This window comes from Pseudophryne corroboree, chromosome 5 (genome assembly GCF_028390025.1).
Source record: "Pseudophryne corroboree isolate aPseCor3 chromosome 5, aPseCor3.hap2, whole genome shotgun sequence".
Lineage (NCBI taxonomy): Eukaryota > Metazoa > Chordata > Amphibia > Anura > Myobatrachidae > Pseudophryne > Pseudophryne corroboree.
The window spans coordinates 620,546,435-620,561,304 of record NC_086448.1 but is presented as its reverse complement, the minus strand read 5'-3'; the positions used below and the strand labels follow the sequence as shown (position 1 = coordinate 620,561,304).

Below are 14,870 nucleotides of genomic sequence, written 5' to 3'. Positions count from 1 at the left end.
CAGGACCCCCCCTGACGACTGTCAAAGAGGGTCCCTTCAGCCAATCAGGGAGGGCCACGTTGTGGCACTCTCTTGATTGGCTGTGTGCTCCTGTAGTGTCTGTCAGGCTGCACACGGCAGAGATACAATGTTGCGCCTATGCGCTCCATTGTATCCAATGGTGGGAACTTTGCGGTCAGCGGTTGACCGAAAGTAACCTCACCGCTGACCGCAAAGTTCCCACCATTGGATACAATGGAGCGCATAGGCGCAACATTGTATCTCTGCCGTGTGCAGCCTGACAGACACTACAGGAGCACACAGCCAATCAGGAGAGTGCCATGACGTGGCCCTCCCTGATTGGCTGAAGGGACCCTCTTGGACAGGAGTCAGGCGGGGTCCTGGCAGTCGGGGAAAGGGGTCCCATGTGTAAACATGGGACCCCTTTCAGTGCGTGGTCGGGTTTCCGTTTTTTTGTTTTGCCAAGTACGTGGATTATACAAAGAACAGAAGGTACACTGGATTATGTGAGTATAATTTTTTTCACAGGTACCCCTAGGATTCTACATGGAGAAGAGGACCGAGCCTCGTGTGAACATAGGTAAGTATGTATGTTTGGAGGTGTGCCTGTATGTAATAAACTTATACTGTCACGGTGTGTGTGTACTGTTTTTTGGGGGGTATTTTTATAGTAGTAGTACTACAGGTACCAGCGGGCCCGGTTTTCCACCGCATGCTGGTACTTGTGGTTCTCCAAGTACCAGCTTGCGGGGGAGGCTTGCTGGGACTTGTAGTACTGCTACTAAAAACAATATTCACATTTTTTTCAAAAGGCTATCGGCCCCCCATCTGCCGCCCTTGGATGGGGGGGACAGCCTCGGGCTTCACCCCTGGCCCTTGGGTGGCTGGAGGGGGGGGGACACCCCTTGATTTAAGGGGTTCTCACTCCTCCAGGGTACCCCGGCCAGGGGTGACTAGTTGGGTATGTAATGCCAGGGCCGCAGGGACCTAGATAAAAGTGTCCCCCGGCTGTGGCATTATGTACCTGGCTAGTGGAGCCCGGTGCTGGTTTCAAAAATACGGGGGACCCCTACGCTCTTTGTCCCCCGTATTTTTGGAACCAGGACCAGGCGCAGAGCCCGATGCTGGTTGATTAACTATGGGGGAACCCCTGACATTTCCCCCCCCCCATATTTTTTCAACCAGGTCCGGCTCAAAGAGCCCGAGGCTGGTTTTGCTTAGGAGGGGGGACCCCACGCATTTTTTTTCCAGAAAATCTAACACTTTCCCACCCCTTCCCACTGATAAACATGCACGGATCTCATAGATCCGTGCATGCCTATCAGAACACTGTAAAAAAAAGCAGGTCTGTTTTAAATTTGCTTTTTTTTACGATTTGTATTTTTTCACGGCAGTGTTTGGCTATTGCCGGCAGTGTTCGTGAAATACACTTTTTAGTAAATTACTGAGTTGTATAAAAAAACAGTCGTATTTGACCGATGGTGTATTCATTCGTATTTTTCTTCTTTGACTTCCAAAAAAATACGAATGCCCTCATCACTGCCGAGATTTGAGTTTAGTAAATTCCCGAGATGACACTTTGAAGAAAAAACACCATCTCGGTCAAAATCGGGACCTTAGTAAATATGCCCCAATGTGTGCACCTAGTTTTGTGACAGACAGAAAAAAGGAGAGTTCTACTGTCCCATCAATTTAAGCCATAATTCACTGTCCCATCAATTTAAGCCATAATTTTGGCAAAACAAAAGAGTAGGTACTAAGTAGTAAGCGGTTGGACTGTGAAGTTACTTTTACATTGTGCACATCTTCTAAATTACATGTAGTCACTTTGTATGTTTGAGGATGTTACCATGCGCTAAGCTCCGCAGTTCTGCTCATTGTAAATTACATTTACAGTATGAGAGCATCCACATCCCCCCATACGTTTCTTGTTGGAAGCCTCCTTAAGTGAAATATTCACGTTAGGAGGTAGATAACCACCTGTATATGCTTCTTGTATCCGGGCTGTGTAATCACTAATAAGGACTCAATGTGATGCAATGCCCAGCTTCTCTGTATGGCGCAGGATCTTGGTCAGAACGTAGTCAACTCACACTGACAATCAGTATTGTCTGAAGTATATTAAAATCCTGACGTGTCTCTTTGGTCTAGATAACTTTCTAAGAGGGTAAAGTGCATCCTAACATGGAGATTTAACTCCAGGCGGATAATTCATCAAGAATATGTCACAGTTGATAGCAAGAAACATGATCTTAGAAGTTAGAACCCTTTTACACCAAACATACTGTATAAACTGGGATATTGTCGGGCCAACCCGGGTCAATGTTTGTTGTAAAAGGATCTCTGAAAAATAACCTGGGTCCAGTTACCTGGGAATCTGGCCCTGGTACCTATCAGGGTTGAAACCCAGGAAGGACCTGGGTAGCATGCAGTGTAAACGGGTGACCCGGGTCATTCTGAAAGCCTGTGGAAAGCCAGCTCACTGGTGTTTGGAGATTATGTCATCTCCAATCGCCGGCAGAGGGAAGACTCACTTCTAAGCCGGGTCCAGCCAGCGGTGTGACTAGGGTTTCAAGCCCCTCTGACATGACTTGAAACCATATTCAATCTGACTTTGTGGTAACTGAACACATTGCGCTGCAACGCCTGGGGGTTTTCTAGTTGTGACTGCTAGTTACACCAAAACGTAGTGTTGGGTATGAGCCCAAATGAGGTCCTTGCTGTATTATATCTCAGCCTAGGGTATTTTGTTGTGTTGTATATATGGCGACCAATTATTCAACCTCACAGTATATCTACACGCCAATGTGCAGCAAAACATATAATCTTGGTAAAAACATGCATGTAAAGGAAACATTAGTTTGCTATTAAGAAAATGATTACCAAGATCCACTTCTATCGTGTCGCACTTTTCGCACAGTACAACAAATGGCTGTGCCAGTACAGACTGCTACAATAAATGCACAGCTGGGGCAGATGACTAGTAACGGTTTCAGACTAAAGAACCATACTACAAATTGGGTGTGAGGATAGATGGAATAGTCTGTTTTATTTCTTTTTTTAATACAAGTAGTCTTGTATGGCCACAGGCTCACAGAGAAACAAGCATTCACCCTACATGGCAGTAAGCAATATGCCAAGCGGTAACACAAAGCAGGTGTATACAGAAAGTGCGAACATTCATTTACTGTTTACATCTTCTCAGGTGCATGGAAGACAGCCAGGCATGAGGTTATGTATGAGCTTATGAATCATAATAGCCAATTATACTCTTTCCGCGACAGCCTATATTTGCATCGCTCCAAACAGGGCAATGAAGAATAGCTGTGTCCAGACGGTTTGCTTTCTTTGTCATGTCTAAAGGTCTATTCAGTAAATCATAAGTTCTCGTGAAGCATGCCTAATAAAACGTCCTATTCACACAGCTTTACCGTATTAATAGATCAAGAGCAGGAAATGATAAACTGGGGTTTGGATTACATAATTCTATCATTATACGTTATACTTCATAAAGTATAAGCAACCCTGAGGAAAGAGGGAGCAATGAGAATGACATGATTATCTCACTATAAAACATATACTTTATAAAATATAACCAACCTAGATAAAACAAAAGGGAGCTATTATTAAGCATTCTAGAAGCAGACCTACCAGTCAGAATATAGACCTACTCAATCAGACTCCTGAATTTTGTGGAGCCAGAACCCTGTCATTCTGCAAACTTAACTGGGAAATTGCATCATCAAGACCCTGTTACACGACTATGCAAATAGTGAGGTTACACTTAGGGAACATGGCCAGGAAGCCATGAAGTAAATCGCATCACCACGACCCATTGCCAAGAAGCGAATCTGGTCACCAAGACCCATGGCCATTAAGTAAATCACGTCACCACCTCCTGAACTTGCCTTTGAACTCCGCTCTGGAATATTTCAGAGGAAAGGTCCAAAAGCAGGAAAAAAACTCTCATAACAAAGCTCAAGGGGAAGACAAAACACACATAATATAATGATGGATTATTGGGGTATGTCTCTGCAATCCTATAGCAGCCACTTGTTGCCTAAAATGGCTAGTAAAGACAAAATATACAGTATGTACTGTATATAACAAGAGTATATAATTAAAAAAACACACACATGCAGTACTTTAGATGGAGGGAAAGTACCGTATAGATGGATTTAAAGAGCAATATATTTGTGTATTTTCATAATCTACTGGTATTTGCAGGGTAGTGTCGTGTAAAATGAAACAGTAGGAAAGATACCGGATTTTTGGTGGCTCCTTTGATTCTACTTGCTCGCTGGTCACGTCTGAATTCAGTTGATTCTCCTTTGTGTCTGCCTTTAAAAAGACAAAAAAAAAAAAAAAGTTTTCCAAAAAATAACCTTACCATTATCTGCAAAAATTGTCACTGTTAACAGATTAAGTATTCTCGTTACTTCCGAACATTTGGCTAACATTTGTGTGCAATATGGTGCAGAGCATGCTGGGTATGCTATAGAATTATGTCAGTGCAAACCATAACATCTACATGTTGGCATGCACGTTTACCTGTTTGACCATGCTTTCTCTCTTGCGCCAGAACCACCACCTCCTGGATTGCTTTGGCATCTTTTCCTTTACCCATGATTCAATGGTATTCTGTAGAACAATTAATACATAGAATGCTGAAAACGTACTGCACAAATGAACGTGCTTGAGGTCAGGTGTAGATATAGGTAAGCACAACACAAACCTTCGGTAAACTCTTATGAAACACTTGTAGACTTAGGATCATAGGAGCTGCCAGCACCCAGTTATAGTACCTAGACAACAAATGCTCAGTAAGTTTATCATAACATAAAACACAGCCATTAAAATTGCTAAAGGTAAAAATAAGAATTTACTTACCGATAATTCTATTTCTCATAGTCCGTAGTGGATGCTGGGAACTCCGAAAGGACCATGGGGAATAGCGGCTCCGCAGGAGACTGGGCACAAAAGTAAAAGCTTTAGGACTACCTGGTGTGCACTGGCTCCTCCCCCTATGACCCTCCTCCAAGCCTCAGTTAGGATACTGTGCCCGGACGAGCGTACACAATAAGGAAGGATTATAAATCCCGGGTAAGACTCATACCAGCCACACCAATCACACCGTACAACTTGTGATCTGAACCCAGTTAACAGCATGATAACAGAGGAGCCTCTGAAAAGATGGCTCACAACAATAATAACCCGATTTTTGTAACAATAACTATGTACAAGTATTGCAGACAATCCGCACTTGGGATGGGCGCCCAGCATCCACTACGGACTATGAGAAATAGAATTATCGGTAAGTAAATTCTTATTTTCTCTGACGTCCTAGTGGATGCTGGGAACTCCGAAAGGACCATGGGGATTATACCAAAGCTCCCAAACGGGCGGGAGAGTGCGGATGACTCTGCAACACCGAATGAGAGAACTCAAGGTCCTCCTCAGCCAGGGTATCAAATTTGTAGAATTTTAGCAAACGTGTTTGCCCCTGACCAAGTAGCTGCTCGGCAAAGTTGTAAAGCCGAGACCCCTCGGGCAGCCGCCCAAGATGAGCCCACTTTCCTTGTGGAATGGGCTTTTACAGATTTTGGCTGTGGCAGGCCTGCCACAGAATGTGCAAGCTGAATTGTACTACAAATCCAACGAGCAATAGTCTGCTTAGAAGCAGGAGCACCCAGCTTGTTGGGTGCATACAGGATAAACAGCGAGTCAGATTTTCTGACTCCAGCCGTCCTGGAAACATATATTTTCAGGGCCCTGACTACGTCCAGCAACTTGGAGTCCTCCAAGTCCCTAGTAGCCGCAGGTACCACAATAGGCTGGTTTAAGTGAAACGCTGAAACCACCTTAGGGAGAAATTGAGGACGAGTCCTCAATTCTGCCCTGTCCGTATGAAAAATTAGGTAAGGGCTTTTATAGGATAAAGCCGCCAATTCTGAGACACGCCTGGCTGAAGCCAGGGCTAACAGCATTACCACTTTCCATGTGAGATATTTTAAGTCCACAGTGGTGAGTGGTTCAAACCAATGTGATTTTAGGAACCCCAAAACTACATTGAGATCCCAAGGTGCCACTGGAGGCACAAAAGGAGGCTGTATATGCAGTACCCCCTTGACAAACGTCTGAACTTCAGGAACTGAAGCTAGTTCTTTCTGGAAGAAAATCGACAGGGCCGAAATTTGAACCTTAATGGACCCTAATTTTAGGCCCATAGACAGTCCTGTTTGCAGGAAATGCAGGAAACGACCCAGTTGAAATTCCTCTGTAGGGGCCTTCCTGGCCTCACACCACGCAACATATTTACGCCAAATACGGTGATAATGTTGCACAGTTACATCCTTCCTGGCTTTGATCAGGGTAGGGATGACTTCATCCGGAATGCCTTTTTCCTTCAGGATCCGGCGTTCAACCGCCATGCCGTCAAACGCAGCCGCGGTAAGTCTTGGAACAGACAGGGTCCCTGCTGGAGCAGGTCCTTTCTTAGAGGTAGAGGCCACGGGTCCTCCGTGAGCATCTCTTGAAGTTCCGGGTACCAAGTCCTTCTTGGCCAATCCGGAGCCACCAGTATAGTCCTTACTCCTCTCCTTCTTATGATTCTCAGTACCTTGGGTATGAGAGGCAGAGGAGGGAACACATACACTGACTGGTACACCCACGGTGTTACCAGAGCGTCCACAGCTATTGCCTGAGGGTCCCTTGACCTGGCGCAATATCTGTCTAGTTTTTTGTTGAGGCGGGACGCCATCATGTCCACCTTTGGTTTTTCCCAACGGTTCACAATCATGTGGAAGACTTCTGGGTGAAGTCCCCACTCCCCCGGGTGGAGGTCGTGTCTGCTGAGGAAGTCTGCTTCCCAGTTGTCCACTCCCGGAATGAACACTGCTGACAGTGCTATCACATGATTTTCCGCCCAGCGAAGAATCCTTGCAACTTCCGTCATTGCCCTCCTGCTTCTTGTGCCGCCCTGTCTGTTTACGTGGGCGACTGCCGTGATGTTGTCCGACTGGATCAACACCGGCTGACCCTGAAGCAGAGGCCTTGCTTGACTTAGGGCATTGTAAATGGCCCTTAGCTCCAGGATATTTATGTGAAATGACGTTTCCATGCTTGACCACAAGCCCTGGAAATTTCTTCCCTGTGTGACTGCTCCCCAGCCTCTCAGGCTGGCATCCGTGGTCACCAGGACCCAGTCCTGAATGCCGAATCTGCGGCCCTCTAGAAGATGAGCACTCTGCAACCACCACAGGAGAGACACCCTTGTCCTTGGAGACAGGGTTATCCGCTGATGCATCTGAAGATGCGATCCGAACCATTTGTCCAGCAGATCCCACTGAAAAGTTCTTGCGTGGAATCTGCCGAATGGAATCGCTTCGTAAGAAGCCACCATTTTTCCCAGGACCCTTGTGCATTGATGCACTGACACTTGGCCTGGTTTTAGGAGGTTCCTGACTAGCTCGGATAACTCCCTTGCTTTCTCCTCCGGGAGAAACACCTTTTTCTGGACTGTGTCCAGAATCATCCCTAGGAACAGCAGACGTGTCGTCGGAATCAGCTGCGATTTTGGAATATTTAGAATCCACCCGTGCTGTCGTAGTACTACTTGAGATAGTGCTACTCCGACCTCTAACTGTTCCCTGGACCTTGCCCTTATCAGGAGATCGTCCAAGTAAGGGATAATTAAGACGCCTTTTCTTCGAAGAAGAATCATCATTTCGGCCATTACCTTGGTAAAGACCCGGGGTGCCGTGGACAATCCAAACGGCAGCGTCTGAAACTGATAGTGACAGTTCTGTACCACAAACCTGAGGTACCCTTGGTGAGAAGGGCAAATTGGGACATGGAGGTAAGCATCCTTGATGTCCAGGGACACCATATAGTCTCCTTCTTCCAGGTTCGCTATCACTGCTCTGAGTGACTCCATCTTGAATTTGAACCTTTGTCTGTAAGTGTTCAAGGATTTCAGATTTAAAATAGGTCTTACCGAGCCGTCCGGCTTCGGTACCACAAACAGCGTGGAATAATACCCCTTTCCCTGTTGTAGGAGGGGTACCTTGATTATCACCTGCTGGGAATACAGCTTGTGAATGGCTTCCAATACCGCCTCCCTGTCGGAGGGAGACGTTGGTAAAGCAGACTTCAGGAACCGGCGAGGGGGAGACGTCTCGAATTCCAATTTGTACCCATGAGATACTACCTGCAGGATCCAGGGGTCCACTTGCGAGTGAGCCCACTGCGCGCTGAAATTCTTGAGACGGGCCCCCACCGTGCCTGAGTCCGCTTGTAAGGCCCCAGCGTCATGCTGAGGACTTGGCAGAAGCGGGAGAGGGCTTCTGTTCCTGGGAAGAGGCTGCCTGCTGCAGTCTTTTTCCCCTTCCTCTGCCCCGGGGCAGATATGAGTGGCCTTTTGCCCGCTTGCCCTTATGGGGACGAAAGGACTGAGCCTGAAAAGACGGTGTCTTTTTCTGCTGAGAGGTGACCTGGGGTAAAAAGGTGGATTTCCCTGCCGTTGCCGTGGCCACCAGGTCCGATAGACCGACCCCAAATAACTCCTCCCCTTTATACGGCAATACTTCCATATGCCGTTTGGAATCCGCATCACCTGACCACTGTCGCGTCCATAACCCTCTTCTGGCAGAAATGGACAGCACACTTACTCTTGATGCCAGAGTGCAAATATCCCTCTGTGCATCTCGCATATATAGAAATGCATCCTTTAAATGCTCTATAGTCAATAATATACTGTCCCTGTCCAGGGTATCAATATTTTCAGTCAGGGAATCCGACCAAGCCACCCCAGCACTGCACATCCAGGCTGAGGCGATTGCTGGTCGCAGTATAATACCAGTATGTGTGTATATACTTTTTAGGATATTTTCCAGCTTCCTATCAGCTGGTTCCTTGAGGGCGGCCGTATCAGGAGACGGTAACGCCACTTGTTTTGATAAGCGTGTGAGCGCCTTATCTACCCTAGGGGGTGTTTCCCAACGCGCCCTAACCTCTGGCGGGAAAGGGTATAATGCCAATAATTTTTTAGAAATTAGCAGTTTTTTATCGGGGGAAACCCACGCTTCATCACACACCTCATTTAATTCATCTGATTCAGGAAAAACTACGGGTAGTTTTTTCACACCCCACATAATACCCTTTTTTGTGGTACTTGTAGTATCAGAAATGTTCAAAACCTCCTTCATTGCCGTGATCATGTAACGTGTGGCCCTACTGGAAAATACGTTTGTTTCCTCACCGTCGACACTGGAGTCAGTGTCCGTGTCTGGGTCTGTGTCGACCATCTGAGGTAACGGGCGCTTTAGAGCCCCTGACGGTGTTTAAGACGCCTGTACAGGTAATAACTGATTTGCCGGCTGTCTCATGTCGTCAACAGTCTTTTGTAAAGTGCTGACGCTATCACGTAATTCCTTCCATAAGACCATCCAGTCAGGTGTCGACTCCCTAGGGGGTGACATCACTATTACAGGCAATTGCTCCGCCTCCATACCATTTTCCTCCTCATACATGTCGACACAACGTACCGACACACAGCACACACACAGGGAATGCTCTGATAGAGGACAGGACCCCACTAGCCCTTTGGGGAGACAGAGGGAGAGTTTGCCAGCACACACCAGAGCGCTATATATATACAGGGATAACCTTATATAAGTGTTTTTCCCATATATAGCTGCTGTATAGATTTATCTGCCAAATTAGTGCCCCCCCTCTCTTGTTTTACCCTGTTTCTGTAGTGCAGGACTGCAGGGGAGAGTCAGGGAGACGTCCTTCCAGCGGAGCTGTGAGGGAAAATGGCGCTTGTGTGCTGAGGAGATAGGCTCCGCCCCCTTCTCGGCGGCCTTTCTCCCGCTTTTTTAAGGAAAAAACTGGCAGGGGTTAAATGCATCCATATAGCCCAGGAGCTATATGTGATGTATTTTTTGCCATCTAAGGTGTTTTTATTGCGTCTCAGGGCGCCCCCCCCCAGCGCCCTGCACCCTCAGTGACCGGAGTGTGAAGTGTGCTGACAGCAATGGCGCACAGCTGCGGTGCTGTGCGCTACCTTATTGAAGACAGGACGTCTTCTGCCGCCGATTTCCCGGACCTCTTCTGTCTTCTGGCTATGTAAGGGGGCCGGCGGCGCGGCTCTGGGACCCATCCATGGCTGGGCCTGTGATCGTCTCTCTGGAGCTAATGTCCAGTAGCCTAAGAAGCCCAATCCACTCTGCACGCAGGTGAGTTCGCTTCTTCTCCCCTTAGTCCCTCGGTGCAGTGAACCTGTTGCCAGCAGGATTCACTGAAAATAAAAAACCTATACTTAAACTTTTTCACTAAGCAGCTCAGGAGAGCCACCTAGTGTGCACCCTTCTCGTTCGGGCACAAAAATCTAACTGAGGCTTGGAGGAGGGTCATAGGGGGAGGAGCCAGTGCACACCAGGTAGTCCTAAAGCTTTTACTTTTGTGCCCAGTCTCCTGCAGAGCCGCTATTCCCCATGGTCCTTTCGGAGTTCCCAGACGTCAGAGAAAAAAGGTTATCTAATAAAATATATTTGCATACTGCAATACACTGGTGCTTGCAAAGCAAATATTAACAATCTATTCTTATACCGTAGCAGCAGCATACTCTGCAGAACTTTACAATAGGATTAAGGGGGGAATTCAATTAGCCGCTGAGTTTACCCCATGCCTAATTGCCAGAAAAAAAATACTGTGACGCTGGTAAAGGCTATTCAATTAACTAGCCTTTCTTCCATGCCTAAAGAAATAATAATAAAAACAAAAAATAATAAAAAAAAAAAAAAAAGGGATTCAGGCATGGAAACCCACTGAATCTGCATAAACTGTGAAATCAATTTTAATCTCGTGCATGAATTGGTTTTTCATTTTTTTCTGTGGACTGTACAGTTCAGTCAAACTGCAGGTACTCGGACACAGTGGTAATCCCCGCTAATTGAATGCCCCCTAGACTGGACATTAACAGTGCTTAGCTTACTACTCACAAGCTTACTTCTACAGGAAAATAGGAGCCATGTACACAAGTATATATGAAGGTATGCTTCGAAAATTCTTTGGAATAACCATAGTAGTCAAAAAGTGTAGCATTAAGTTTGTAATTATTTAAGAAGGAGGGTCCTTACAATAAATATGAATCATGTTCTTTCAGGTTTCCCTGTTCAATAAAATGGATCATTTATCTTTTGAATCATGTTCTTGTTTGATATTTATATTTTCTTAACTATATTATGTTTATGTGGACAATGTATACATAAGAGAAATTTTTTGATTCCAAATAATATAAAGGACATTGTTTAAAATGGATTTTAAATTACCTACCGGTAAATCCTTTTCTCATAGTCCATAAGGGATATTAGGGAGACTTAGTACGATGGGGGTATAGTCGGGGTCCAAAGGAGCGGGAGCACTTTAAATTTCTTCACTGGGTGTGCTGGCTCCTCCCCTCTATGCCCCCTCCCATAGGCAGTTATAGGTAAAACAGTGTCCGAAAGAGAAAGGACATATATGAGAGAAGGAACATGATAACAAAGAGTGGTGAGATTTAATACCAGCACACCACGAACATATAACAACCAGCAACGGCTGGTAACAATAACAGCAACAGCTGAACAGGTAACCATATAACAGTGAACCTGCAGAAAAGTCAACGCACTGAGGCGGGCACCCATTATCCCTTATGGACTACGAGAAAAGGATTTACCGGTAGGCAATTAAAATCCTATTTTCTCTAGCATCCATAAGGGATATTGGGGAGACTTAGTACGATGGGGATGTCCCAAAGCTTCCAGAACGGGAGGGAATGTGCAGAGACTTCTGCAGCACCGCCTGCCCACACTGGGTATCCTCTTTGGCCAGGGTATCAAACTTGTAGAACTTTACAAAAGTGTTCTTCCCCGACCAGGTAGCAGCTCGGCACAGTTGCAAGGCCGAGAATCCACAGGCAGCCGCCCAGGAAGAGCCTACAGCTCTTGTAGAGTGGGCCTTCAGAGAGTTAGTAACAGGACGGCTTTGCAGCAGGACAACACTTTTTCTGTGCATCATAGAGCACGAACAAGGACTTCGTCTTTCTGATTAGAGCCGTTTACTTGACATAGATCATCAAGGCTCGCACAGCATCCAATGCCTCCGGAGGAACAGAAGTGTCAGAACTGGATGGAACCACAATAGGTTGATTCAGGTGAAACGCAGAGACAACCTACGGCAGGAACTGCTGTCTAGTCCTGAGCTCCGCTCTGTCCTCGTAAAAGACCAAGTATGGGCTCTTACACAATAAGACTCCAATTCTGAGACACATCTAGCCGAAGCCAGGGCCAGTAACATCACTGTCTTCCACGTGAGGTACTTATCTTCTACCGTCATCCGAGGCTCAAACCAGGAGGACTGTAGAATTTCCAACACAACATTCAAATCCCAGGGTGCCGTAGGCGGCACAAAAGGAGGTTGTATGTGGAGTACCCCTTGCAAAAAGGTCTGAACTTCTGCCAACAGTGCCAATTTCCTCTGGAAAAAATGGAGAGAGCTTAAATCTGGACCTTAATGGAATCCTCACGCAAGCCCTTATCCACAGCAGCCTGCAAGAAACGCAAGAAACGTCCCAAGTGGAACTCTGCAGGCGTATACGTGCGTTCCTCGCACCAAGAGACATATCTTCTCCAGACATGATGATAGTGTTTTGACGTCACAGGTTTCCTGGCCTTAACCATGGTAGCAATAACCTTTTTGGAAAGGCCTTTATGAGCTAGGATTTCTGCTCAACCTCCATGCCATCAAACGAAGTTGCCATAAGTCCGGGTAGACAAACGTTCCTTGTTGAAGAAGATCGCTTCTTAGTGGTAAAGGCCAATGGTCTTCGATGGACATGTCCAGAAGATCCGCGTACCACGCCCCCTGAGGCCAATCCGCGGCAATCAGAATTGCCTGGACTCCTTAATTTCTGATTCGCTTGAGTACCCTTGGGAGCAACGGAATCAGAGGAAACAGGTAGACCAGCCGGTAAAGCCAAGGCGACGTCAGTGCATTCACTGCCCTCGCCTGAGGGTCCCTGGTTCGTGAGCAGTACCAGTGAAGCTTCTTGTTGAGACGAGAAGCCATCATGTCTATCTGCGGGCAGCCCCACCAGTGGATGATCTGTTGGAACACCTGATGGTGGAGACCCCACTCTCCCGTGTGGAGACCGTGACGACTCGGGAAGTCCGTTTCCCAGTTGTCCACACCCGGTATGAAGATTGCCGACGTTGCTCTTGCATTTCTTTCCACCCTGAGGAGTATCTTTGACACCTCTCGCATGCAGGCTCTGCTTTTTGTCCCTCCTTGCCGACTGATGTACGCCACTGCTGTTGCGTTGTCCGACTGAACTTGAATCGCGTGATCCGTGAGCAGAGGAGAGGCCTGATGCAGAGCATTGTAGATCGCCAGAAGTTCCAGAATGTTGATTGCACCTTGGGTGACAGCACCCCATCCTCGCAGACTCGCATCCGTCGTGAGGAGGTTCCAATCCTAAAGCTCGAAACTCTGGCCTTCCATTAGGTTGGGGGACTGCAGCCACCACAGGAGGGAAATCCAGGCCTGAGGTGACAGCCGAATCATCCGGTGCATCTGTAGATATGATCCGGACCACTTGCTCAGGAGATCCAATTGAAATGCTCTGGCATGGAACCTCCCATATTAGATCGCCTCGTATGAGGCGACCATCTTCCCCAACAATCTGATGCAAAGATGGATGGATACTCGAGTAGGTCAGAGCACCATGCGGACCATCTCCTGAAGTTGTCTCGCTTTGTCTTCCTGGAGGAACTCCTTCTGGGCCACTGTATCCAACAACATCCCCAGGAACAGGAGCCGTTGAGTTGGCTCCAGGTTTCTGTAGATTGAGAATGCACACATGGCGTGACAGAAGTTGGATAGTGTGGTCGACATGGAGCAATAGAAGCTCTCTAGATCTTGCTTTTATCAGAAGATCGTCCAGGTAAGGGACAACATTGACCCCCTGGACCTGGAGTTGGAGCATCATCTCCGCCATCACCTTCGTGAATACCCTCGGAGCTATCCACTGACGCAACCACCAAGCCCTGCGTGCCAACACTGCCATGGCAGAAGTCCTAGCATTAATATTCGCCATCTCCTTGAGCGAGTCACACAGGATGCGTGTAATGTCCTGAATGTGCTTGAGGAGAGTCACCATAGTGACCAGAGGCATAGCCCCGGAGAGGCCGCCCCTGAAATTGAGTAGCCCACGCATGAATGGTATTGGTCATCCAGCAACCTGCTATGACTGGCCTCTGCGATACACCTGCTGCCATGTAAGTAGATTTGACTGTAGTCTCTATCTTTCTGTCCCCAGTTCACGGTAAAGGAGCACAGGGCAGGCAGCACTGCCTTTTTGGACAGTCGAGAGACTGATACGTCAAGCCCAGGGGGTTCTTCCCAGAATTTCCTAGCTTCAGGAGCAAATGGGAAAGTGTGCAAAAACTTTTTTGACACTTGGAATTTTTTGTCTGGATTTTTCCAGGCCAACTTGAAAAGGTCATCTAACTCTGCAGAATCAGGGACAGTGACATTAGGCTTGTTTTGTGTAAAGAAAAACAACTGCTGTAACGCAGTGTCCTCTAGAGGAAGCTTTACTACATCCCATATAGCCAGAATGAGGGGTTCAATACCCTGAGCAGAATCAGAATCCCCACTAATGAGATCCAAGTCCTCCCAATTCTCCTGTATATCCTCATCTGAATCAGAGAGTAGGGCAGGTACAGAGAGCAGGGCAGGCATGCGTCTATGGACCTGCATGAGAGATGAAGGGCTATGTAACATCTGCCCTAGCAACTAAGTCTGCAACAGCCTGTTGTAGTAGCTGA

The 14,870-nt window shown here is 47.0% G+C and overlaps 1 protein-coding gene across 2 annotated transcripts in view; it reads right to left on the bottom strand.

Annotated features, from left to right (window-relative positions):
- Nucleotides 1–14,870, bottom strand: part of LPIN2 (lipin 2) — a 324,290-nt gene that overhangs the window by 57,922 nt on the left and 251,498 nt on the right. For both annotated transcript variants that reach the window (XM_063923550.1, XM_063923549.1), the window contains 3 exons: nt 4,736–4,805; nt 4,552–4,641; nt 4,265–4,341 (listed from right to left, as the gene is read on the bottom strand). In XM_063923550.1, the coding sequence (XP_063779620.1) occupies nt 4,265–4,341; nt 4,552–4,641; nt 4,736–4,805 (237 nt within the window). The remainder of the gene's footprint in view (nt 1–4,264; nt 4,342–4,551; nt 4,642–4,735; nt 4,806–14,870) is intronic.